At 36.5% G+C, this 27,830-nt stretch overlaps 4 protein-coding genes across 4 annotated transcripts; 1 reads left to right on the top strand and 3 right to left on the bottom strand.

The window, feature by feature from the left end:
- Nucleotides 1–690: 690 nt before the first annotated feature.
- On the bottom strand, nt 691–8,600 carry LOC132188203 (dolichyl-diphosphooligosaccharide--protein glycosyltransferase subunit 1B). Its single transcript, XM_059602611.1, has 9 exons — nt 8,437–8,600; nt 6,636–6,680; nt 4,696–5,327; nt 4,208–4,355; nt 2,835–3,014; nt 2,649–2,717; nt 2,224–2,313; nt 1,076–1,216; nt 691–995 (listed from the first exon to the last, which is right to left on the bottom strand). The coding sequence occupies exons 1-8, from the start codon at nt 8,548–8,550 to the stop codon at nt 1,094–1,096; spliced, it is 1,401 nt and encodes a 466-aa protein (XP_059458594.1). The 5' UTR covers nt 8,551–8,600; the 3' UTR covers nt 691–995; nt 1,076–1,093.
- A 998-nt stretch (nt 8,601–9,598) lies between these two features.
- LOC132188328 (BTB/POZ domain-containing protein At5g03250-like) lies at nt 9,599–14,252 on the top strand. Its single transcript, XM_059602751.1, has 4 exons — nt 9,599–9,657; nt 10,729–10,798; nt 11,782–13,002; nt 13,619–14,252. The coding sequence occupies exons 1-4, from the start codon at nt 9,599–9,601 to the stop codon at nt 14,156–14,158; spliced, it is 1,890 nt and encodes a 629-aa protein (XP_059458734.1). The 3' UTR covers nt 14,159–14,252.
- Nucleotides 14,253–14,625: 373 nt separating this feature from the next.
- On the bottom strand, nt 14,626–15,762 carry LOC132188058 (F-box protein SKIP23-like). Its single transcript, XM_059602469.1, has one exon. The coding sequence runs from the start codon at nt 15,760–15,762 to the stop codon at nt 14,626–14,628; it is 1,137 nt and encodes a 378-aa protein (XP_059458452.1).
- Nucleotides 15,763–26,674: 10,912 nt separating this feature from the next.
- LOC132188057 (putative F-box protein At5g38270) lies at nt 26,675–27,805 on the bottom strand. Its single transcript, XM_059602468.1, has one exon. The coding sequence runs from the start codon at nt 27,803–27,805 to the stop codon at nt 26,675–26,677; it is 1,131 nt and encodes a 376-aa protein (XP_059458451.1).
- Between the last annotated feature and the right edge of the window lie 25 nt (nt 27,806–27,830).

Raw genomic sequence — 27,830 nt, 5'->3', positions numbered from 1 at the left:
GGCATTGACAACAAAATAGATGATGACATAATAGGATTTAAACCAACGTCCCACAAAGAGACACGTGGCTCACATGCTAAAACATCGACAAAACAAAATATCCTTTATATATATATATATATTATTCATTCTTCGTTTCCCCAAAGAATATGAACCATTTTATGGTATAAATTAAATTTTATATACATATTGCCGTGTATAGCCAGGGACGGAATTACGAGAGTGTGTTCACATTTTTTAAGACTTTTATAGAACCTTCAAAAATAAATTTCCCCCCTCCCCCCAAAAAAAGTAATCTTTTTTGTTTTGCCCCACTCTCCCCACTTAAAATCCTAGTTCTGCCACACTGCACAGTGTACACGATAAATATGTTGTCATGTTATTTAAAATTTTAAATAATATGACACCATATATACCGTTAAATGCAACAAAACAAAAACAAAATCTAAACTGCGAAATATTTCACTTGAGATGGAGAATATCATATTCAGACAACCCACCACAAGCCCTGGACCATTTCCTCTCCAGAGCCTCTGGTCAAGAAGAAGGTGGAAAGGATTAAAGGTCGCATGTGGAAATTATCACCAACACAGGCACATGTGGCTTGCTGCCTTCTTTTTCTTATTTATATTCTCGCCCACCAGGAAAAAGGAGTCCCGGCCATACTAGATTTCCAGCAAGAAAAAAGAGAGCTGACAACACATTTTCTTCTCTTCAAAGAACTTTGAATCCTTATATTTCTTAAATCAGGACAACAATCCAATACTCGCCCATTGGCTAGGGGCATAAGTTAGCCTGTTATGGGAACGATGCACAAGCAACAAAATTTCCGAATGCAAAACCTATAGTCGATGAAAGGCAACAAAGCGCAAAGAACGAAATTTCTAAATTTCTAATGCTATGGTTTCCAACGTTCACTTACAACACTCTGATCTCCTTCCAATTAGGCTCTGTCACCGTATGCTAACCAAGTTGGAAGTGGTTCGCCATTCAAGCTACAGAAGAAAGCGAAGTAGTTTCAATAATAAAACTTTCATATGTAAATATAACACTACCAAGTTGTATAAACAATTACCTTTGACAATTCTAATGATCACTTGCGTATGGAAGGATCAACGTGTAGGTAAGCCACAGAAGCGGTGAATAATAAGAAAAACACGGATGCCAACATTAATGGCTCGGCAAGCATGAAAATTGGGTTGAAGTTGTAGTAAACCTGAAAAAAGTGGGAGAAATAAGAGACAAGAAAAATGGTTAATATCCACTACAAACAAATTTCCTGTTCGGATGAATAATATCCACTAGAAAACATACTAATATCAAAAGGATGCAAAAAGGGTATCTCCATAATAGGGAACACTGGAACAGTAATCTATTATTGTAGAGCATAACTGATCTATATTTTAAGTTTTTTGGGCTGATAGTCTAGTCCTGGCATATTATCAGCTAACAATTTACCAATGAAAAGTACCGACCAACTCGGCCTTTATACAATCCTTAATTCTCAAAATTTTGCAGACATCAAAAGGGGTATAAAAAAAGGAACAGAATGAAGGGCCATCAGCTACAATTTGCACCAAATTTTGCATAAAGTATTGAGCAGGATATGGTAACATGTTTAGAAATTTGCTGTTTTTTAGTTTTTATTTTTATATTTTTTTTTTCAGTGTTACATATCCCAGCAAAAGAAAAAACAACACATGATTTATTTAGAGCAAAGCTTCGTCAATTTCCAAATGACACATGCATTGCGTGAATACATTTATTTTTAATAATTTTCATGGGTCTTGTTTATAAATATCTTTTCTTAACTACTTCAATAGTATCTTGATGATTTTTAAACGGTCAAATGATTATTCTTGACAACATAAAATTCGATGCATCAGAATCATAACATATTTGAAGAGAGGTCAGTACTTCTCTCTTCTCTGCTAACACCCCCCCCCCACAAAAAAAAAAAAAGAGAACTAAGCAATTATGATACCAGATTGAGGTTGGTCAGTTGGTACTTGATCATGTCTTATTTGAAAGTTTCCTAATTTCAGTTATTTTAGAAGTCATGAATACATTCAAACGAAGTTCATTAGCTTGGCTGCACATGCAGAGTCCAAATTCCTAACTTTGGGAGATTTAGTTTAGTTGAATACTGCTTCAACCAATTTATTCTTGCGACTTGATAGAACATATTTCAAACGAGTCTATATAATGTGTTTGCAAAATCACCTGGAATGGAGAGTTGTGCTCAGGAACTACATTGTTCTTTTCCAGAACCACCACCGTCCTCCCAACGATGTCAAGGTAGGAATATTTGGTCTGCAAATATCCAAATGTAAATAGATCTTATTTGATGTGGTATATAAATTTCTGATGCTGTAAATTCTGCTAATAATTGCCTTTATATAGCAACAACAAATGTGTTAACAGCATACAGCCTAAAATGACACAGTGCTCAAAGATTATTAATTAAAAATAAAATATTCTAGAATTTAGGTACTTTGGAAACAAAATTTATTCTCAGTGCTCCTATTACAAAATGGTCAATGTAATAGAATCAAATACATATGTATGTCGTGATGAAAAAGAGTTGACACACTGTTGAGAGTTTCTGCACCAATGTGTTTTGTGTGTGAATTGATAAGTTGGGTTACCTCCAAACGCTGCTCCACTGAGCAAGGAACCACAGCAGAAGGGTCTTTTGATCCCTCTGGTAGCACAACCTGAAATGTAGGACTTTGTAAATTTATCATCCAGATTTTGAACATTAGCCTTGAAGCAATATATGCAAAAAATATGACAATAACAATGTAAATGCAATCTCAAGTTACTAAACCCACTTTGATGGTCAACTTGTCTACCACTGTCTCCACAAGAGGACATCCAAAACTGAAGTTGAGGTATCGCCTGCCATCAGGTGACTCGAAAACGAAGTCTTGCAATGGAAGTCCATATCCAACGACAAATGAAGCCTTCCAACCTCCGAATAAAGGATACCGTGGTTCAATTTCAAGTTCTGACTGTAAAGAACAAGTATAGTCACAACATGTGAAAAAACATTTTACTTCCTTTTTTTTTTTTTTTGGTGAGCTTTACATAGATATATTTTTTTTCTACATTGCTTTCCTCTTTCCTCAAGTGATCTTCAATTTTTTTTTTACCAATATATCACTTATCCAGTTGAAATATGACCAACATATCAAGAAGATGGAAATACACCATCAGAAAACTCTGGCAAGCCTTCAGTTGCAATTCTTATCATGTCAAACTTTCAATAGTGAAGGCAGACGAATATAAGTTGATCAAAGAAGTCATAGCAGGTTACAAAAATGCTGCATGCTACCCTAAAAGCAACAATTGATTGGATTACCTATCCACGTACAATTCAATTCTCTCAAAAAGACCAAAGTGGACAAGGAATATTAGACAACTTGATGAAGATAAGATTGATTTTGAGGCAATATGACTAAAATTATGATATACAACTTTTGCTACTTTTTTTTTTTTATAAGTAATAGAGACATTATTAAAGCCATAAGACGCCCCATGTATACAGGAAGTATAAAAGAGATGCCTCCTAACTAGTAGGGGAAAAAAGAACAAGAAAATCATGATAACGAATCACCAAAGGAGTACCATAAATAGTTGTCCAAAGATATAAAGTGTTGAAAAATAAAGACTTAATTTCCACCAAAGTCCTCTCGCGGTTCTCAAAATTTCCAAATTTCCAATACAACTTTTGCTACTCAAAAGACAGACCCTTTAGTTTAAATTAGAAATAAACCATATAGCTTCCAACTTCCTTTCTAATCAAACATTTACAATTAGGTAAACTCTATGGTAAAAAAACAATTACAACTCTTGTGGTTTGATGTAGTTCCATTGATACCCCATGGGCATTTAATTTTTTGAATCACGTTTCTTATGATATCCAATTGTTCTAATCAACTACTTTCATCAACTCCTTAATGATTTCAATAGGAAATGCTGGGATGTTGGGTTTTCCAATTGGATACCTCAGCCAGTGTGATTAGAAGAATTGGAAACCAAGGGAGCATTAATAGAATTGTATTAAATCACGAATGATGTAGGTACGTTTTATCCTAACATTTAATCAATAAAGAGAATAAACTATCTGTTGCACGCATTCTTTAGACAAGTAATACAAATAATCTTCTAGAATAGAACTATAAGTTAAGAGATCACACATTACCTTCCAGGGATCAGTACGCAAATGTGATGTTGAGATATTCCCTATTTCATCTCGATAGTATACAGAGTGAACCCTAGGGGGTAGTCTTGCTAGAAGATTTTTGAATGATGGCACCCCGCTGAAAGATGGCTTAGATTGATATTCAACCCTACCAAAAGGAAACTTCAAAAGTATGAACAATTCGAATGAAACAATGACCAAGAGAAGAAATATATATATATAAAGGAAATGTCCATCTTTTATAGGAGCTACCAAACAAAAGATTGAAAAAGCAAAAGAAAAGGAAAAAAAATTCTAGGAAAAATTGTCAACAAAGATAAGTATAAACATATTACTACGACATTCTCTCAATTAATATAATATTCTGAATGAGAGTTCAAAAACTTAAGTTGCAAAATCATAGCCAAATGATAGTGATAAAGGACAAAACATTTGCACAAAATTCCAAAAGACTACAACAAAGATATGTGTCAGAGCAATAACCCTACCTCGAAAACACGCCTTTGTGTCGAGCACCAGCATGCTTCAATTTGTAATGCTCTGTGATCTGAAGACTTCCCCAATGAGATATTTCCACTTCACGGACTAGCTCCTCAACAACGGCAAATGGATTGTTATTCTCAAAATGAACAATTATGGGCGAAAACGAATATGGAGGATGATTTTCATATGGTCCATACTTTAGGTCTGTACCAGCACGGTTGGTCGGTTCCACTTTTGTGAATGATTCCAATTTAGTACTTGGAGTCTTAAAAAAAGTCGTTTGTTGCTTAATATGATATGGTGATAATATTATTGCACTATCACGATAATAGACCAACTGAGACTCTGATTGACTTATTTCTGCTGGAAAAGGTTCTAGAGAATGTGTCAATATGTAAAGCACTTCCAGTGTTGCACTTTCCCCAGTGCTTAATGGATTGAGCAAAGATATTGAGAAATGCTTGGTTCCATTTGGTGCATCAGGTAGCTCAGTTGGGTTTACATCAAGGGGCAAATAACTTTTCTTCTTCCGTTTTCCAACAGTTGCTTGAGCTTTCACAAGTGCTAGATGATCGACTTGTGTGGGAGGAAATGCAAGAAGTATTTCTGAAGCAGGGGATGCCCCAATATTTTCAACCTGAAAGGAAACCATGAGTCAGATATATAGAGCAAAATATTTGCAATTTCTAGCATGAAACATAGGCTATATAGCAATGTGAAATATTTTCAATGACTAAAATATCAACTCTCACTGAGACTATCATTTCAAGATTCTGACTAATAACATCCGTTTTTTTTTTTCTTTCTTTTTTCGGTCTAAGGGGAACTGAGGGTTGGCTGCTAGGGTTTAATACCTAAAAAAACTATATATATTGAGGGAGGTCAGACAGGGGTTGGAAAACCTACCCCCTAAAATTGACTTCTGACCCAAATGTATGTTTGAACCTCTAGTTTTTACCTGACCCTGGCGAAACTGACTGAATTTGGTCGGTTTCAGTTGGGAGCGGCCAGGCAGATCAGGTATCCAACCTTTACAAGCAGCTCCAGTGGAAGACCCTTACAGTGGGGTTTAATGAAAAAAGAAAAGCACTAGAATATATGAAACATAGGATTTATGGGATTTAGTTGGTAGAGAAAATCACAGAAGAGCTCCCAAACCATGAGGTTTGCAAATATATATATAGCTTAACCTTTATTTGTTTTCTCAATACAAATAGAGGAAAAAATCCTTTAAGTGGTTTGTTTGGGATTGCGGTTTAAATAAGCGCGATTTTAAAAATTGCGTTTTTGAAATCGCAAAGGCATTACAAAGTATCTCATTGTGGTTAAGCGTATTTACGTATTACCTGTTTGTCTTTTGGAAACCATAACTAAACTTTCCTGTGCTTTAGAGTAAAATGAAAATGTCATATATTCTACTCCAACTTGCAAATTCATGGAATCCGCATGTGCCGCTTAAAAAATGAAATTTAGTCTTCAGTTGGCCCTCAATGAGACTTAAAACTTCATGAAAAAGGTAGATGAACAATTTTATTCTTGAATTTGGAAAGAAACAACTAAGTTCCCGCCTATTCTAAGGGCTAGCTGAGGATTAAATTGCATATTTCATCCAATACATATGCTTCATGTGGAGAATCAGTCAATTTGGATGGAATTGCCACTAATCATAAGGGGTAGTTTGTAATATACCTATATTATAATTCGAGTTATCATGAGAAAGTTTGATATAGGCCCAAAATATATATATATGTAAAATGACCGTTTCAATTTGCAAACCATATAAACCATGACAAAGACATGTACATAAAACCAGGGCCCCCATTTTATAACCCTTAAATAGGATTTCAACATCTCAAAAAGACCTTTTAGACACTAATGCCATGTTATTACAAATTGCAAATAGTCAAATGGTAAATTCAATCAGAGAAGCATTAGAAAGAAATACCTTCAAGGTTAGGAAAACCTTAACAATGTGAGATGTCAAGTCAATCTGCAAGCATGATCAGCAAATTAGTAATGGCAATAATAGAAAAAGGAGCATTCAGAGCTCAGGAAATCGAAGAAAATCTAAACAGCAAATCACTCAGAAAATTACCCCCATAGATTGATATATCAACACAATTAATATGAGGAAGAAAATCACTCCTTTTACTTGGAATAATATCCAATATCCAACGTTGCAATGAAAATGTTATGATTAACTATATCAGGAATAGAATATAAATTGAGAATAACGTTATAAATGAACCTTTACAGATATAATCAACAAATATATAGCCTTCCTTAGATTTCAAACAAAATGGAGGGTAAAGAATTCATATAGATTTCTTATTTTATCGCTTTTGCTTCACATCTCCTGTTTTTACCTTTTTCTTTTTGCAAGTAATCGAAATATCATTAAACAGTGCAAAAGGCGCACTCATGTACATAGAAGTATACAAGAGGAACACCTAACCGGAAAGAAAAAGACGGTTAAAAAATCATGAAAATAAAGCACATAAAGAAAGTCTAAAGCAGCTGCCCAGTGAAAAAGAGCATTAAAAAAGGACTTTAAATCTGCCATCGTCTTCTCATGGTCTTCAAAACTCCTATTATTTATTTCCCTCCAAATACACCACTACTGCATTCTAGGGATTGCCACGCAACCCTCTACAATAAGCAAACAGGTCAACCACTCTCCTAGGCATTACCCAAGTAAAACCATTATGACTAAAGATAGCAACAATCTTGTAAACCCCACTCACCATACTGATAGGTCGAAAATCTTTAACATTGATAGCTCCTGAGTTCTTCGAATGAGAACAATGAACGTGGCTTTAAGACTTTTCTTAAACTTACTTATGGAGTGAAAATCATGGAACACTCCCATAATATCTACTTTGATCACTTCCTAGCAAGCTTGGAAAAAAGCCATGGGAAAACCATCAGGGTTATCACTGTTCATACCTTTCACCATCGGAAGCACCTCACTCTCTTCAAATGGCTCCTCCAACCAAGAGGCCTACTCCTCCTCTATGGAATCAAAAGGAAGGCAGTCCAACCTGGGCTGCCAACTAAACTGTTTGGAAAACAAACTATCATAGAAATACACAATGTGTTTCCTAATCTCAAGTTTGAACCGAAGAAACAGAGCCATTGACCAACAGCAACTCAATGGAATTGTTTCTCCTATTCAAGTTAGCCACCCAATGGAAAAAAATCCGTGCATCTGTCCCTAATCTCAGCTCCTGTTTAGCACGAACATAGCGAGTTTATGTTTTGAATTATGTCTAACAAAAGTAGTCACCATTAATATTTGCATTTTTCTATCCTACATTTTCGGGAAGACCAAACACAACATGAATACACAAAGAATTGTCCAAATAAACAAAATGTATCACAGTAACAATGGAATACGGTGATCAACCAGGACAGATTAAAAAAACTTAGGCTCAAATCATGATGAACTTACCGTTTTCCAATAACAAAGAAACTAAATTCAAAACATACAAATTAGAACCCGAAATACGGGTTTCCTTCTTTATTTTCTGTTTTCTGTTCTTACAATTTGCAGTAGCACGCATTTCTTATCTTCTCTACATTTTATAGGGAACCAAACGTAGCTTAAATCTTAATAAAAGAAAGATAAATATTCCAAACCAGAGAAATGGCTAAGAAGAATAAATCAAAACCCTAATTATAAATTTCAGAATCTCCGAATAATTTTTGCGAATTGGCAAGGGAAATTGGAGAAGTTTCAAGCTTACTCTGCGCTCAGCGTTGACGATCTGAATCTCCTGAGAGGAGGATCTGGCAAGCAGTGAGAGAAGCGCTAAGACTGAGAGAAGTAACGCTGCTCGGACTCTGAGATGAGCTTCCATGGTGATGGAGGTGCTCTTCTTCTTCGCTGTTGACGAACTCTCAGAGTCGAAGACTGATGTGTATATGTTGAGGCTTGGCGTGTTATTAAGTTTGGGCCTTTTGTGAGGCAATTGGGCATCTATAGCTTTTTGGGCTCAACTATTGGGCTCAACATAGGCTTAAAGGTACTGATTTTATTATTTATTTATTTTATTATTATTTATCTAGGCTTAACGATAGTTAGAGGGGATTATTATAAATGTGGTTTCCTTTTTTATTTTTTAAATATCAAAATATGATTTTCAACTTTAAACTTTAAATTATACGTCAACCTAAATTTGGAAGATGAATAGTCAAGTTGTGCATTGCATCGCGGGTTAATGGTGAAATAACATGTTAGACAATAAAATAAAATAGAAACACATGAGTTTAATGTTCAAAACATTAGTAAAATAAATAGGAAACATTCTGATTCTAATATGCATGTCATGTCTCTCAATATGTTTTGGTTTTGTGATATAGTATATATGTCTTAATGTGTCATGTAAGTATTATATAAACAAGTGCATTAAAAATATATACTATATTAACAATAGGACAAAATTGAAATTTTATACATGATTCAAGGATAAAAAATCCTTTTTCTAATGGTATGCAAATATTAACTCTCTCTCTCTCTCTCTCTCTCTCTCTATATATATATATATATATAAGAATTTCAACGATACAATTATTAAATACGTACAGTTGTGTGATAATCTCAACGTAAAAAATATTAAATTGACCAAGTGCTTCAACTCAAAACCTCCCAAACACTGCCTTTTCGTGTAACATCATCGACTGATTTTTCTCCTAGATTTTCCCCTTTAGACTCGGGACAATTTACGCACTCTCGCTCTCTCTCCATATACCCAGAAAGCTGAAAGATTCCACAGAGGAAGGTATAGGGTGAGAAAAAGCCGTTTCAGTTCACTACCCATTTCATCACTATTGCCATTGTTATTCACCGATTTTCTTTGTTATAGTACTGCAACTCTTTTCGACGTAGCTAACTCTATTGAGTGACACATGGCGTGCATGAAGGTGGGGTCCAAATCTGAAGTCTTTCACCTTGATGGCCAAACCTGGTCAGTCATTTCTTCCCTAGCCTACTATCAATATGTTACATGTATTGTTGTTTTTCCATTTATGATCTTATAATTGCAATTTGTTTTACAAAGGTGATTGTAATTTGTTTAAATGGAAATTCTACAATCTGGGTTTGTGATAAGATTGGATGTTACGTGATGGGTTCTTTTTGTTTTGCACTATGAACTCAAAACTTTTGGGATTGGTTGGATGCATCCAATAATGTGAATGCTGTAATGCTACATAACAAAAAAAATTATACAGGGAAGAGATAATTCGCTTTTATTGATTAACCAATAACATGAAATATTCGATTTCTAATATTCAGGATAATTGGGTGATTACCTGTATGGAAGAGGGCTAGCACAAGTGATGAATGCGTGAGAAGTGATGTGTTTCTATGAGTGTAAGGGTTTGAAAGGATGAGTAAGGCTGAAAGGGAGATCATTGGGTTGGTGGAGAGAAGTTTAAATTGCTGTGCTTATATTGAACTTCATGGATTTATTCGTAGTGGGTGGGTTTTGAAGTTATATAATGAAATCCAAGTTCTTTTAACCTCAAATAATTGGAATGTGGCACTGCTTCGGCTTAAACTAGATTTGGTAAATTAAAATGTCAATATCGGGAGAGGATTAGTCTAGTCGTAGCATTTAGTGTTAAAAACAGATTTAAGAGGAGAAAGTGAGATGAAATTGCTAAAAGAATTCCTTCGAATAAATAAAAGAAATGTGTTTGTAATGCTTCCTGCAATGACTAGAACGAAAAGTTGATTAAAGAAATCACTGGTATGTTTGTATGTCAACTAAATCTACACTTGCCTTGCAATGGTCCTACAGTAATTCCTGCTATGACTAGAAGGAAAATGGATAAAAGAACATTTGCCGATTTCATTATTGTCTGCATGTCATCTGAATCTACACTCACCTTGCTATTATCTTACAAGCATGGTTCCTGGTTCTGAATTGTTATTTAAAGCTGATTTTGCAACCACTGTTGTGCTGACTACATCTCTTTGAGTGCTATTTTGTTTCCTCTGCTAGATTTCTCTTAAGCCAAATGCTCTCTTGCAGGATTTGCTCAACTGGGCTTCCTACCGACGTCATCATTGAAGTTGGAGAGAGGACCTTCCATCTCCACAAGGTATATTTTACTTGGCTAATTCTTTACTCTGCCTTTTCTTTTTCTTTTTTTTCTTTTTCCCGGGCAAGCCTTGATTTGATATTATTTACGATATACATGTATCTTGACAACCATGGTTTAAGAGGCATGCAAGGCTTGCATTAAAACTTACACCGAGATGAGGCTTGAAGAAGCACCTTAATGTGCAACCTTAAGTCTCTGATCCCTTTGGCAGCATGTTTTGTGCCTTGAGGTTCCCCATGTATGAGATGTACAGCTCAAGTGGTGATGGCCTTTGACTTTGGTGGCATAACCATCAGGTCTAAGGTTGAATTCCCTTGGGTGCAAACAATTCTTTGAGGCCACACTATGGCAAAAATCAGATTTAACCGATCGGTGTAGTGGGGGTGTGTTACATGGGTTTGGAGTTTATCTTTTTGGGATGGGTACACGAAGTGGCCCTTCCTTGGGGTTTTCTTCGTCATAATAAAAAAATTTAATGAGATGGACAGCTAGAAACAAATAAACGTAGCCGGTTCTCATAATCTGAGATTTAATCTTGTTTGCGTTTAAATGTTCAATATTTTTAATTTCAAATTTTGCATTACTCAGAGAGAGAGGCAAAGAGACAGAGCTCTGAGGAAATTTTGGCAAGTATACTATTTGTGATAAAATAACGTGCATTGAATGGGAGCTTAATAATGGGACTTCTCTTTTAGACTTGTAATTGGGAATGTATGAAATTTTATGATCATGCAGCTCTATGTCTTGTTATTTACCTTCTTTTGTTTATTATTATTATTATTTATTCAATGGTGATATCATTGCCTTGTTTTATAGTCTTGCCTTTTGGGAAGTAAAAAAACTGGCCTTGCTTGTTAAGTCTTTAGTAGACATTGACTTGTTTGCATATCTTTGGTGTTCTGGGATATTTCTTGACTTCAGCTGTTATTTCTTTTTTACCCATCAAACTGCATTTTCTCCCTTCTTGGCATGTCCGGCAGTTCCCCTTGCTGTCCAGAAGTGGAGTATTAGAAAACGTTATTGGAGAGCTTTCTGGCGAGGATGAGAAGTGTGTTTTGCAGCTCCATGACATCCCTGGAGGAGCCAAAACCTTTCTGCTTGTAGCCAAGTTCTGTTATGGTGTTAGAATAGAGCTCACTGCACTCAATGTAGTCAATCTTAGGTGTGCAGCTGAGTATCTTGAGATGACTGAAGACTATGGAGAGGGAAATCTCATCGCCCAAACAGAAAGTTTTCTAAATGAAATTTTTGGTTACTGGACGGACTCGATTAAAGCTCTTGAGACCTGTGAGGAGGTTCTCCCACATGCAGAGGAAGTTCATATTGTTTCAAGATGCATTAATTCTTTGGCAGTGAAAGCTTGTGCAGATCCAAGTTTGTTTAGTTGGCCCATGTCAGGACGCAGCGCTCTGGAAGGCCCAGATGGATCTGTAATTTGGAATGGAATATGCACAACAGCTAAGCCACATACTGTCAGTGAAGATTGGTGGTATGAAGATGTGTCCTTTCTGAGATTGCCTCTGTATAAAAGACTGATTTTGGCTGTTGGATCAAGAGGCATGAAGCCAGAGAGAATTTCCGGGTCTGTTGTCTACTACGCAAAGAGGCATCTCCCCTTGTTGGGTAGGCAATCAAGCTTTCAGACTGGAAACTCTGTTGCCCCAGGATCAACTATTTCTGCCCTATCTGATGTAGATCAAAGGAGTCTCCTTGAAGAAATAGAGGAGTTACTACCCAACCAAAAGGGTGTGACACCAACCAACTACCTGCTTAGGCTTTTGCGAACAGCAATGATTTTACATGCTAGCCCATCATGTCTTGAGAATTTAGAGAAAAGGGTTGGTGCTCAGTTGGATCAAGCAGCTCTTGAAGATCTTCTGATACCAAACATGGGGTACTCAGTGGAGACCCTTTATGATATTGACTGCATTCAGCGGATTCTTGATCACTTCATGCTCGCGGATCATGATTCTGTTGATTCTACTTCTAATTCTATAGTGTATGAGGGGCAGTTGATGGGAGGTTGCCATTCACTAACCCCCATGACAATGGTGGCTAATCTGGTGGATGGTTATCTAGCCGAGGTGGCACCTGATGTTAACTTGAAGTCACCGAAATTTCAGTCTCTTGCCGCTGTTATCCCAGATTATGCCAGGCCATTAGATGATGGAATTTACCGTGCAATTGATATATTCCTCAAGGTACAAACGAATTTTCAAATGTGCTTCCTCTCATTGATGATTTACTTGCAAAAATGATTTGATTCTGGGCATCTTGTTTGAAGATTACATGTTTTCTGATTACTTAGTTTAACAATGGAGCATTATTGCCATATGAATGGTTTTACCTGTCGCTTTTTTCTTCTTCAATCTGCTCACAAGTTTGAAATTATTCATTTTAGAGTGCTTGTTTTGAGATTTATTCATACCATGATAAACACTCAATTCTAGTATATTTTTGGAATTGTCTTAAAAGGAGAAGCATCCTTTTTCTTTTTCTTTTTTGGTTCTAAGCAAAGAGAATCATCTTTTTTAACTGCCATAAGATTGACTTCTTTATTATTTTTTTCTGTTACCGTTTTGCTTTTGGTTTAGAGAAGCAGCAATGAAATATGGTGCTTGGGCATTAAACTTCCGTTGCAAGCAATTTCTTTTACTTAAAGTGGAAATGATACTTGCTTTCACGATGGAACTAATACATTGCTATGCTCCAAAAAAAATTTTAAATCACTCAAGACAATCACTCTGAATTCTACAAGAGGTAGTTCGCTTTCCAATATTACGCTCCAGATAACTTCTTGTCTTTCTTATCTTTCAGGCTCATCCCTGGCTAACAGACTCTGAAAGGGAACAAATCTGCAGGCTCATGAACTGCCAGAAGCTCTCCTTGGAAGCCAGCACCCATGCAGCCCAGAACGAGAGGTTGCCACTTCGTGTCATTGTCCAAGTATTATTCTTTGAACAACTTCGGCTCCGCACCTCTGTTGCTGGTTGGGTCTTTGTCTCCGACAACCTTGAGAACTCACAAAATCCCAGTGGGAATCTTGCTCTGGCCAGAAACAATGTCTCTGCCCAAGCAGGCGCCACAGGAAACCAACTTGTAGCAGTTGATGACATGAGGGAACGCGTTTCTGAGCTTGAGAAAGAATGCTTCGGCATGAAACAAGAGATCGAGAAGCTGGTGAAAACAAAGGGGGGTTGGAACGCAATCTTGAAAAAGTTTGCTTTCAAACTAAAGACCAAGCCCTATGATCCAAAAGCATCGAAGCCCAGCAGTAATTCAAAAGCATCGGCAGCATCAATAGCACCACTTGTGAATGGAGGAGAACACCATGACAATGGTGAATTGCTAGACTGAATTTCGTACTCTAAAATGAAAGAAAAAATAAGGCTATTGTTTCATTTATTGTTAATCCCTTCTCTCTGCCTTCTGAACAAGCTAAGCACTCTACACTCAGGAAACCACTTCTGCAATTTATGTAGTTTAGAATAAGTTGTCAATCTTCTTGAAGTAATGCAGTGTAATTGAAACCATCTGCAATTTTGTTTTAATTGCTTGCATGCCACTTCCCTATTTTACCATATTTTTCTTCGTTTGTAAGTCTTATATTTACTATATCTTGATATGGCAACCAATAATTTGCATTCTTCAAATTCAATTTCAGTAAACTCAATACAGAGCATTCATTGACTGCTTGAATGGATCAAAAAGTCAGTACAACAGAAACTGCGAGGAAGAATTACAAAAGAAAACTACAGTTCCCATGCACCAAAGACTATCTACAGAAAATAGAAAATTAAAAAAAGGGGCCGAGCATTGTTTTGTCATGGAATAATCCAAAAGGGTGGCGGATCCATCCTCTCAGAGTAGAGGCAGCAGCACTGAACGCCTGTTTGTAAATTTCCTGATGCCAAGTTGAATTGGCCCAGATCATGCCCGCCATACAAGTAATCCTCATTCATCTGATCCCAATTATCATCGGTGAAGTAGATGGTATTGGATTCACAACCCTCATGAAGATCCCAAGTAGACAGCGACAGAGAATGATTTCCGCCCAAAAACATTGCTCGGTCGGGTAAAGACTCCACCTTCTCCCATGTGTTGCGAATGCCGTCTAATTTATAGACGTGGAATTGCTTTGTTCTGTACGGACAAACCAGAGGATGAGTATCCTCTGTATCAAGAAGCCCGGCCTCATCAATCGCTACACCCTCTGAGTTAACAAAGTTGCCGAAAACCCGATTCACAAGCAGAAGATCTCCCGACGATTCCACCAAGTAAAACCGATTCGAAAACTTGTCTCGTGGGAAGTTTTCCATGTCGACGTTTACAGTTGACCGCCCAGAAGGCCTGAAATTCATGATTTGTTTGGGAGTGCCGCTGCGAAAATCCCACACTTGGACGGAGCCAGAGTCTGTCAAAGCATAAAGCAGATTGTTGTAGCAGATGATATCAGAATACTCTTCTCCACGCGTGCCAGTGCCACCGAGGTCGCTCCAAGTGTTGTCGACATCGTTACAAAACGCAAGCTTTGATGGGGTTCCGTAGATTACTACCACCACGGCAGATTTGTTGTCTTCGTCCAACAAAAAAACAGCTTTGGAAATAAAGTTCTTCCGCAAGTGTTCGACGAAGTAGACTTCGGGGACGGCTGGTTTGAGTTGAGCAGGAAAAGATGGGAGTTGAATTGTGGCGTTGGAGAAGGGATTAAAGAGATGTGGGTTTGCTTTTTCATCCAAAAGAATGAGACAGCCGTGAGAGGAGCCGACGCACCAAGCGTCAAGGAACGGCTCGAATACGTTCTTGATCTTGTAAAGCTTTTTCTCTGCGAGGTTGAGGAAGCAACGGGTGTGAGTAGCGTCGTCTTCTTCGTCGCCGGGAACTGGAAGCATGAGCCATGCAGCTCGATGCTGTGGAGTAATAGGCAAGGAAGACACCATCTGGAAAAAAGCGTCCACCATCGCGTCAACAAAAACCTTCGCTCTCTGACTCTGTTGTTTTGAGAAAATTAAAACAAGACAAAGCAAAGGGCAACCCGAGTATAGTGTTTATATAGTAGAGAGAAACCTTGTTCTACGCGGACTAGGAAGTAGGAAATCAAAGTTCAAGTTGGAGAGCGCACCGCCTTTAGCTTCAGAAAACTACCCGACCCGAAAACTATTCTCGGTCTCAGTTGGGCCTGCTCCCGGCCCAATGTTATGGATCTGAACAAAGCCCAAGAAATTCACAATATCCTTTCAAACTACTAAAATATTGTCAATGTTCTCCCTAATGACGAAACTACCCTCAATAAAATTAAAAACATATATATATAGTAAAACTTCTAGAAAAAAAAAAAAAAACTAAAACTAAAAAATAAAATAAAATCCAAGGGGTGGTCAAATATAAACTTTTTTTTAAAAAAAATCCTTTTTATAAGAAAAGTCGATTTTTTTTTTAAATGAAAATTGAAAATTTTAGTTTTTTCTTATAAATAAAAATTTCAGTTAAAAAAAATCGATTAAAAAAATAAATTTTCGTTTTTTATAAAAAATTAAAAATTTTCGTTTTAAAAAAATCATTTTTTAATTAAAATTTCCCTTTTTTTTTTTTGAATTTATAGGGTATTTTTGTCTTATTGAAAATATATAGGGACATTTTTATCTTTTTGCTAACCTTGGGAGATATTGTTATAATCGAAAGTTTAAAGGGATATTGTCAATTAGGTGATAGTTTGATGGAAGTATGTAGACTTGACCATTATAGCTTTAAGAGAGGAGGTTTAAAAAAACAATGAAAGAAAAGAACTTTGTGAGAGAGGCGGGAGGCTTATGATCGATCTCTCTCTACCTGCTTTGGCCGCAGAATAATGTCACTCAATAGATTACCAAAAAGGGTACTTTTGTAAATGTGCTCTAATTACTAAAACTATTAAAGACCACTATTAACAGCCTTACTAAAACCATTTTTTGGTTATTTTGGTGAGACAATTTAGTGAAAAAGTCTTAAAATGCTCCCCTGTAGCCTCACTATTTTGATGGAAAAAGATAGTGAGTGAACAATACTGTTTCACTCACTAATTGAATAAAAAAAATAGTTTCTCTCCCCAATTTTCTTTTCCATTTCTCTCTCATTCTTTAATAATTAGAGAAAAAAAATAAACAAATATTTGAAAAATAATATTTAAATGGAATAGTGAAAGTGGATTGTTAAAATAGTGAGGCTGTTGGAGTGCTCTAAAAAAGTGAATATTTAAAATATAGAAAAATGTATTTTTGGTTATTTTGGTGAGTAAAATTTGGTGAAGTTGCTAATAATGCAAAATTGTTTCTATTTTTCTATTTTATGCTTTAGTTGTTTAGGTGAAACATAAAATCATGCCTTGCTAGTTCATCATTTTTAATTAAGGGTTTGACTAGTTTAATTAAATTGATCGGATTAAGGTTGACCTATATAATCTCATATTTAGGTTTTGACACGACCCGAACCTGAAATGCAAACACGAATTGCCACCCCTATCAGTGATACACATCCTTCCAAATCTATAATAGGTTCATAGGAAATATATTTCAAGTCCGCACAAGCTCATCTTAAAATATATAAAAAATAATTAATTCTTATTGTTCTTTGCATTTACAAAGTTTTAAAAGTGTTGTAATATAACTCTCTATTTTGCTGTACAATATTATTTTGTTGAAAACCTGAACACCTAAGTTAATATATATGATTTCTTATTTAATTATCATGGCAAATTAAATTTGTGTTATTATCAAACTTCCCATAACATTTTTATAAGTAAAGAGAATTTGAATAAATAATACAATGGAGTAATATATTAACTTAATATATTTTACCGTGTTTACCGGTTTTTTTTTCCGAAGAATTTGAAGTTGTTGATTCTTAAAGCAGGCCTATATATAAATATAAATAGTTACAAAAATAAACAATAAGCTAATTTATTTGAAGCCGTTGGTTTAACTAACTTGGTGAAACGAAGCCTAATTTATTATATTTGTAATTTATTTGATTGTGTTGTATTTATATTTGTAATAGTATTTGATTGTATACTTGTATTTGTTTAAATTTGGTTTGTAAGTTTAATTGATTTTAATTGAATGAATTTATTTTGTAATTGTATTGGGAAAAATTAATTAATAAATTTTTATAAATTTGTTTGTTTAAAATTTTATTTAATATTTTAAACTTATATTAAAAAAAAAATTAAAAGAGATTTGGATATTCCACTTCCAGCTCAATCTCAGATTAAAATCATTAGTTTAGGATTGGCTTTGAGGTCCAAGAAAGTGAATCGGAGAACAACCTTAAGATCCAGCCCATGGTGATCTTTTATCTTATGTCGAGCATGCATAGCGCTTTCCAGCATGAATTTCCTATGAATTTTTCTTTTTAGAGTTTTAGTAGGTGTGTTTATGAATGTTAGTTGCATGTTTTTTACTATAAACGTAGAAAACCCAGCCATTCTCTGTGTCTCATAACTCTCTGTATTTGTCTACTGTGTAATACCTACCAGAAGCTTCCTTCACAACCCTTCATAGAAACCATTCGAATCATAAATTTGAAAAGAATTTAAAGCGTTTGATTTTGGTATTGATGATTTATGATTTTGTTCATTGTCCATGTTCATCTTGCTAGCTTGTTGCCTTTGGGCAATGTCATTCGGGGTGTTTTACCAAAGTTTCTTCTTATTTGTTCTTCATTGACAAGTTTAGAGCGTAACAAAACGCTACTAGAGTTAGAGATTACTTTATAATTAGGTGTTGTAATAAACGAGATTTTCTCCATGATTTTGATATGTTCAAAAAAATAAACGCAAAATGTTGCATTTTTTTTATATGTAAAATATTGCATTTCAAGTTCATGAAATGTGGAGATCTCAAAATCTTGAGATTTGATAGCCTGAGATCTTAACAGTGTATTTTGTACAAGGATTTTAAGGACATGTTATTCTAACTCTCAATTTGGTTGATACTTATTTATTATTTGGAAATCAATTGAAGCCATCTTCTTCGTCATATGAGTAGCGTCGCCGGGAAGCATGAGCCATGCAGCTTGATGTCGTAGAGTGATTTGCAAGGAAGACACAATTTGGGAAAAAAGTATCATCCATCGGCGTTAAACACCAAAAACCTTCGCTCTTCAGAGAAATTAAAACGTCTCTGATTCTGATTGATAGACAAACAAAGGGGACGCCAGACATTGTTTATATATTAGTAGAGAGTACTTGTTTGACACGGACTAGGAAATCAGAATTCAACTAGGAAACGCACCGCCTTTGACAATTAAAAAAAAAAAACGTTTTTTCTTGTTTATAGATCGGGCCGGGTAGTTTTCGGAAGCTAATTTCTTATTGTAGATGGGTCGGGTCGGGTAGTTTCGGAAGCGGTGCATTTTCGAAAGCAGAAGAGGAAAATAATCAACTCGTTATCGAAGCTCTCAAAAATCTAGAGAAAATCAAGACATCTCTCACTCTCCCTCTTCGACTCTCTCTCTCTCGTCATTTTCTCTTTCTCTCTCTTAAATCTTCTATTGTTTTGATTCAAGAACCATAGGGTGATGTGGTAGTTGCCTAAATTTATAATTTTGGTAATATTCATTGAAAAATTACCAGTTATCCCCAAAGCTTAAGCTGATAAGAAGATGTGAATTTAATCACTCAACCATTAAGTTAACATTTCTCTTCACGTGTGGGCTCAAAACCTCAAACTCCCTTTTTAATAGGTAGAGCCCAATACGTGGAATATTTAATTTAAATGGGGTGAATTGACAGAATCAATATTCGATCCCAGGACCTCTGGCAAATCACCACTTTTCCCAAAAGCTTAAGAGAATAGGTAAATTTAACCACTTAACCATTACTTTAACACCCATAAGATTAAAGTTTCCTTTTATAGACCCAATACATAACTTTGTTGATATTCGGTTGATTTTGGGGAGTTAAGGGTGGAAGTACGAACGGGTGCTGGGATTACTTATTGGGTTTTTTGGGTTGCGTTATTTTGAATTTGAGGGCTTGATTTTATGAGTTTCGTTTCTATGATTTGTGTCACCTTGCCATCATAGTTGTTCCACCTTGAAGCAAGCATCAGTCTTTGGCTTTCTTTGGTGTTAAACTATTGGAATTGCGTGTAGGCATTAGAGGATTCCACCTAAGCTGAATTGTAAGTATTAATTCATAGGTGAAGATGGATGCACATCTAAGGGGTTGATTCGGGTTGTTAGCAAGTGAATAAAATGAAGGAAGCGTTAGTTTAGAATCAATTATGTTTAGTTAGACAAGTGGAGTTAGTTGAGGTAGTTTTTCTGTTTATGTTGTAAAGAGATTGTTAGTTTACAATATGTTATTCTGTTTTCATTTCTCAGTATATATACAGCACTTCACTTGTAATTGATTCACTTTAGTTAATACAAATATACAAGACTGAACTCTCTGTTTTCCTTCACTCTCTGTTTCCAATTTCCTTTCTCTGCTTCATACACTTGACATGGTATCAGAGCTTTTTTAAGGCTTTGCCATGGAATCTGCTATCCCTAATCTTTGTTTCTTCTTCATCTTCTCTCAATTTCGCTGCTATTTTTAATGATCTATCATCAAATTCTCTCTATCTCCACCATGGAGATAGTCCTGGTTCACATATGGTTGTTCAACCATTGAATGGACATAATTACATAGCTTGGAGTAAATCCATGATCATGGCTCTCACAGCAAAGAAAAAGCTAGGATTCATTGATGGTTCTCTGCCTCAACTATCATCTGTTGCTGATCCAAGTTTTCGCTCTTGGATGCGATGTAATAATATGGTGCTTTCATGGATCATGAACTCCGTGACAAAGGAGAATGTCATTAGCATTCTCTACATTACCAATGCTGAAACTATGTGGAAAGACTTGAAAGAACGTTTTTCACAAGGTAATGGTGCTCGTATTTTTGAACTGAAGAAATCTATTTTTGCTTTCTCTCAAGGAAATAATTTTGTCAATGCTTACTATACTACTCTCAAAGGACTTCAGGATGAGTTAGTTAATTTTGAATCAATTCCAGCATGTACTTGTGGTTGTAAATGCTCTTGTGGAATTCAAGAAAATTATGGAGAATCGGGATAGAGATTATATTCTGCAATTTTTTATGGGGTTAAATGATTCTTATTCTCACATTTGTGGTCAACTTCTACTCATTGATCCTCTTCCCACAATGAATAAGGTCTTTTCTTTAATCATTCAAGAAGAAAGGCAAAGAATGATTAAGTCTGCTTCGGTTAATCACAATCTGTTTCAAAACAGTGTTGCTCTGGTGTCTAGACTCCATGTTTCATCAAACACTAACCAAAACCCCAAGCAAATTCTGAAAAAGGATCGTCCTACTTGTAGTCACTGTGTAATACCCAAAAATAAATTAGGGTTAAGTATACTCTAATTATAGTGCTAGGAATTTGCTCCCATTTGGTAAAGTGTAAGACCTTGGACTCTTTAAAAATTTACTATAGCACCAAACTTTCAACAGAGGTATCAATGCCTATAGTACTGAATAATCAACTTGTACATGGTAACCAATGAGTATGGAATCAATTACGGTGTGAAGGTTAAGGAATAATTCCTACAGGACGAGAAAGCATTGGGAATACCATCTTAAGAGGGAATCTTGGATTTTTGAATCCCAAGAAGACACTCAAAAATATTGGGATAGATACCATGACATTCATCTTGGAAAGAGCATTCCGGAATGGGGTCGCATTCGCAATTCTGAGACCTATTGCAAAAGTTATGCTCGTTTCACTGAACACTAGGCAATCAATGAATAGTACACAAGCGCTTGTGTGGGGACCAAACCGAGCGCTTGTTGCCTTTTTTTGGGACCACTGACAAAAGCTATGAATAGTACACGAGTGCTCGACCCAAAAGTACACGAGTGCTCGTTCCTTTGCAGAACTTTTCCTATGACGCTTGAAAATAATTTTTAGCCCATTGTGAACAATACACGAGCACTTAACCCTGTAGTACCAAGAGTGCTCAATCCTTTCCTTATATTTTCTATTTTGCCCTCAGCTTCTTCCCCTATAAACACCCCCACCCCCAATTTGTTCCTTTAAGCCTATTTTCATCCCAGAAATGCTGCTTAAGTGTTGTGTGAGCTTCTGAGTGTTTCCTTGGTATTCTTGGAGGAGAATGAGAGATTTCTTGGAGGTTTTGCTTCAATGAGGTAATCTTCTAAGCCTAGTTTGTTCCTTACTTAGTTATCATGCTTTTCATAGTTAGCTTAGTTGTTGGTTTGAACTTCCAGTTAGGTTGTTGTCTTTGATTTTGATTTAAGCTTGGTTTAGGATTTCCTTTCCGTTAGACGTTGTTTTGGGTTAGGAAGTGTTAAAAACCCTTTTTGTGGCCTTAGGACCAGCTGAGAAGGCTTAGGAGATTGTTGGACCAAACGAGGTTCTGAACCTCTCTGGCCGAGCGCTCGCCTAGAGACGTTCCAAGGAACATCGTCTTGTCCCGATGTTCTACCACAACTGTTTTCTGTTCTAGGATCATTTTAGCTCGGTTTAAAACTAATGCTAGGTCTTTTCTCAGTATTCGAGGTATGGAGCCTCAAGGGGATTTTATGAAGAAGTATTACAACATAGGTGAGTACAAACTCATATGAATGCTTGTTGTTACTTTTCTCGCATTATTTTATATATCAAACATGAATATTTACAACTCTCATGAAATACATTTTGAAACTACTGTGAATTCTTTTTTGTGAAAACATAGGTTGGTTAACAAGATAATGATGAGACTTGTAAAATACAAACAAGACTAATTGTATTGTATGACATGGTACAACAGTACGTGCGGGATAACTGATAACGGCCATGGGCTTACCATACATGTTAACTTTTATGGTCAAATGTGTGTGTGTGTGGGCCTTGGATCCAATGGTTTTCATGACTAGCGTAGCCATTGCCAAATGGTTGGTCACTATAGGACGTACATCACTAATAGCGTAGGCCACCTGAAGTCGGACTCGGTCGGGCTGTTGGTGGTGGACGATATCATACAATATCCGGGGCACCAGTACTGGAGACGGTGGTCCTGGGAAAAACAGGAACGAATAACAGCTTGTAAATATACAGCAATAGAGAAACCACAAGCTAAGTTTCAAAGATCAGAGACGCCAGAAACCAAAAATGATTAATCAGCAATTCCACGGGGTCTCGGCAGCAGCAGCGGAGGCAGTTCCATCAGTTGCCAGTGAAAGCTGAGGAAATCAAATCAATTTTGACGGAGCTATTACAAGATGTTGAAGATTGCCTTGTGGTTTGGCTTAGCTAGGCTAAAGGTAAAATCCACATTATCCAATTTTTGACCCAGCGTCGCAATGGTGTCACTGCATGATAAGAAAGAAATATTTCATTTTTCTTTCATTGAGGATGATCGAAGTGGCGCTTCTTCCACATGTTCTTCCCCGCCAAGGAAAAGAGGAAAGTTACAATGCGACAGACACTTCTCATCATACTCGAGTAATTATAGAATTCCCTCTTGTGTCATTCCAAAAATGAGGTAGCTCTTAAAGTTACCATTTGATCAAAATTCAATAATGATCAATCACAAGCCCAATAGTGATTTTAAGAGCCACATCATTCTTGAAGGAAAACAAAAATGGCACAAAAGAGACTTCTAAAATTACTCATCATACTCATTTGTTCCAGTTCCATCATCCAAGGAAACAGGGCACATAATTTGGCTTTCTACGCTTGGTTATGTTGTGTAAGTGCATGTGGAAATTTATTTTATTTTATTTTTTTCGTTTTTAATTTTCCTTTTTGTCTAATTGGAAAACATTTGGGGTCATTGTTATCTTATTCACATCTTGTCTTCTCATGTCATGTGCTCTATGTTTATAAAGTTACACCACGGCACCATAAGATATGATTATGAGCAGTACCAGGACACGACATGAGAAGATAGGATGTGAATATGATTTTGCTTGGTACTGGGACACATGACGTGTCATACGGATAGCAAGACACACCACAACGAAGGACGGATCCGCGAAGATGTGGGCTACCAATTGGATGGCTTTCTCCTAAGTGTACACCTATGGTGATGGTTTTTTGCTCGGCCACGATCTATCAGTCAAAAAAAGATCCCCACTGCGGGGAACTTTCCTATGGCCACATGATTGAACTTATAATTTTCCTCTAGAACAAGCCAACCAACATCACTCAGAGTTTAAGAAATGCAGAAAATGACTTATGGGGTAGTTAAGTCTCAATAGGAGATATGTCCATGAGAAACAGAAGAAAGTCTCACGAGTTAAAAAGCAAACTTCTTATGTGATTATGCAACTTAGATTCATTTCATGCACGGTTACCATTTATTGTTGCAATTATTTTATTTCATAATCTAATACCAAATGTGGCATGGAATTTTCTTAGCTAATGTTCTATCTTAAGATTTTACCTTATATGATGTGTTTACTTACTAAGTTGTGAAGCTTATTTCTTTCGCCCGTAAACCCTATTTATAGATGTTGTTGTTAATGGTCTTATACGTTATCTTCCTTCGTGATGGCATTCTCCTTGGAGTTTATAGGCTTGCTAGCCCAGACATTTGGCCCCTATGAGGAGGACGACATTCTCACCCCTGTCACTGTTGTTTAAATTTAAGTTGATACCTATGATCATTGGCTTAGTAATTCTATCGTGCAGATTATCATCACCATTTTGGTTATGTTTGGTACGCGGAATGATTATTTTATTATAAAAAAAATGAAAAGTCTTTATTAAGAATGAAAGAATGTAGAATAGAATAACCTTACTTTTATACTTCATTTTGTTCTTAGTGGGGGAGTACGTAATTTTATATGCAATAAATTACACTAAAAAAAAAAAAAAAAAAAACATAAACAACAAAAGCTTTTTTATCATGCTCTTTGTTCCTATTTTTTTCAAGCCTAGAGGGAATTGAAATTGAAGAATCATATCCATTTTGAACAAGTACCAATTTGAAGAAAAACTTGAGAAAATTATATTTTACCCTTTAAAGTTTGGGTTTATTTTCAATTCGACTTCAAAGTTCTAATTTTTTATAATTTAGCAATTTCATTAGTCGAAACCGTTTTGACTGAAAAACAGTAATCACTTATATAGCTTTCTTCTCCAAAATGCCCCTTCTTCCTTATCTGTCGATTCCTCCCTTCTTGCTTCTTCTCCGTCACACCCACCAAGAGACGCCTTAGCACCTCCCTCAGGGACGACACTGACCCAGAAACCAAGAGACAAGACCAAGACTCCTCCACCTTCAAGGACACCGTTTTTGCCCGCAGCACCACCACATGTACTCGGAGTTCTTTCCCGAAGAGCCCTCAGACTCTGGGTTTGTTGGAAGAGATTATTCCTGGGCTTTTTTCAAAACCCTCGTCCAAGAGATTTGACCTTCCAAAAACAGAGACCAATCTTCCACAGATTTCTGATATGTATGTGGATGGGTTGAAGAAAGGGCTAAAGAACGAGCATTTCTGATATGATATGTATTGCTCTGTTTGCTTCCCGAGAAAATGTAGGAAGGAATAGCAAAAGTAATTTATCTTTTTTATTTTTTCAATTTTCTGGATTCTTGGCTATTCAGGATGAGTTGGAACTTACTTTCAACTGACACTGTTTGGGATTGATTTCGTTCTCATTCACAAGAAATAAGATTTGTTTGCTGAAATGCAATGCTCTGTTTGCTTCTCGAGAAAATGTAGGAAGGAAAAGCAAAAGGAATTCATCTTTTTATTTTTTCCATTTTCTGGATTCTTGGTTATTCAGGATTAGTTGGAAGTTACTTTCAACTGACACTGTTTGACATTGATTTCTTAGATTTCTAAAATTCAAGACGGCTTGTTAGATTCATATATGACACTGTTAGGCCTTTTTTTTTTTTTTTTTTTGTGAAAATTGTTCGTTTCTTCTTCATTTTGGGGATGAGGGCATTTTAGAAAAAAAAAAAAAAAAAAGTCAACACTGCACGTGATCACTGTTCTGCAGTCAAAATGGCTGACAGAAGGACCAAATTACAAAAAATTAAAATTTTAGGGGTAAATTACAAAAATTAAAATTTTAGAAATCGAATTGAAAATAGTCTCAAACTTTAGGAAGTAAGATGTAATTTTCCCGGAAAACTTTGTTATTTCTTCAACGGTGTCGTTTGCAGAATATAAGCTCCAAAAAGGTTCCCCTTGGTCACCTTAATTTTGTATTCTCTCATCAGTGTCCAGGATTTCCACCTTTTCATTTAGCGTAGCACAAAATATCTGTTAGATTAAGGAGCCAACAGCAAAACGCCCGACATTTGTTAATGTTTGAAGCTACCATATGTGTCAGACTTAAACTAATGCTGTGTCATGGCATTAATGTTGTGGAAACATCTGTGAAGCCCGTGTATTGGTAGGTCTGAATATATCCTTAATCAAGGTAAAGAGTAGTACTGCTACATTTGCTTTGTTTTGTGCTCTTAATTTTGGCGTCTTCCTTTCAAACCTCATGATCAGGTTTAACTTCCATAAGCCATGATGATTGTTTTACCATGTTGTTCTTCAATTGCAGTAGTAAGTTGTGAAGTGATTAATCTTTTTCTTTAGTATGATGATTGGGATTTAATAGTCTCATTGTCAAACCAAACTCAAGAATGTGCAAGTCTTATATTTACTATATCTTGATATGGCAACCAATAATTTGCATTCTTCAAATTCAATTTCAGTAAACTCAATACAGAGCATTCATTGATTGCTTGAATGGATCAAAAAGTCAGTACAACAGAACTGCGAGGAAGAATTACAAAAGAAAACTACAGTTCCCATGCACCAAAGACTATCTACAGAAAATAGAAAATTAAAAAAAGGGGCCGAGCGTTGTTTTGTCATGGAATAATCCAAAAGGGTGGCGGATCCATCCTCTCAGAGTAGAGGCAGCAGCATTGAACGCCTGTTTGTAAATTTCCTGATGCCAAGTTGAATTGGCCCAGATCATGCCCGCCATACAAGTAATCCTCATTCATCTGAGCCCAATTATCATCGGTGAAGTAGATGGTATTGGTTTCACAACCCTCATGAAGATCCCAAGTAGACAGCGACAGAGAATGATTTCCGCCCAAAAACATTGTTTGGTCGGGTAAAGACTCCACCTTCTCCCATGTGTTGCGAATGCTGTCTAATTTGTAGACGTGGAATTGCTTTGTTCTGTACGGACAAACCAGAGGATGAGTATCCTCTGTATCAAGAAGGCCCGCCTCATCAATCGCTACACCCTCTGAGTTAAAAAAGTTGCCGAAAACACGATTCACAAGCAGAAGATCTCCCGACGATTCCACCAAGTAAAACCGATTCGAAAACTTGTCTTGTGGGAAGTTTTCCATGTCGACGTTTACAGTTGACTGCCCAGAAGGTCTGAAATTCATGATCTTTTTGGGAGGGTTGCTGCGAAAATCCCACAGTTGGACGGAGCCAGAGTCTGTCAAAGCATAAAGCTGATTGTTGTAGCAGATGATATCAGAATACTCTTCTCCGCGCGAGCCAGTGCCACCGAGGTCGCTCCAAGTGTTGTCGAAATTGTTACAAAACGCAAGCTTTGATGGGGTTCCGTAGATTACTACCACCACGGCAGATTTGTTGTCTTCGTCCAACAAAAAAACAGCTTTGGAAATAAAGTGCTTCCGCAAGTGTTCGACGAAGTAGGCTTCGGGGACGGCTGGTTTGAGTTGAGCAGGAAAAGATGGGAGTTGAATTGTGGCGTTGGAGAAGGGATTAAAGAGATGTGGGTTTGCTTTTTCATCCAAAAGAATGAGACAGCCGTGAGAGGAGCCGACGCACCAAGCGTCAAGGAACGGCTCGAATACGTTCTTGATCTTATAAAGCTTTTTCTCTGCGAGGTTGAGGAAGCAACGGGTGTGAGTAGCGTCGTCTTCTTCGTCGCCGGGAACTGGAAGCATGAGCCATGCAGCTCGATGCTGTGGAGTAATAGGCAAGGAAGACACAATCTGAAAGTGATCCATCGGCGTTGTACACCACACTCTTTAA

Source organism: Corylus avellana, chromosome ca7 (assembly GCF_901000735.1).
Source record: "Corylus avellana chromosome ca7, CavTom2PMs-1.0".
Classification (NCBI taxonomy): Eukaryota; Viridiplantae; Streptophyta; class Magnoliopsida; order Fagales; family Betulaceae; genus Corylus; species Corylus avellana.
This window is presented reverse-complemented; position numbering and strand designations above follow the sequence as displayed.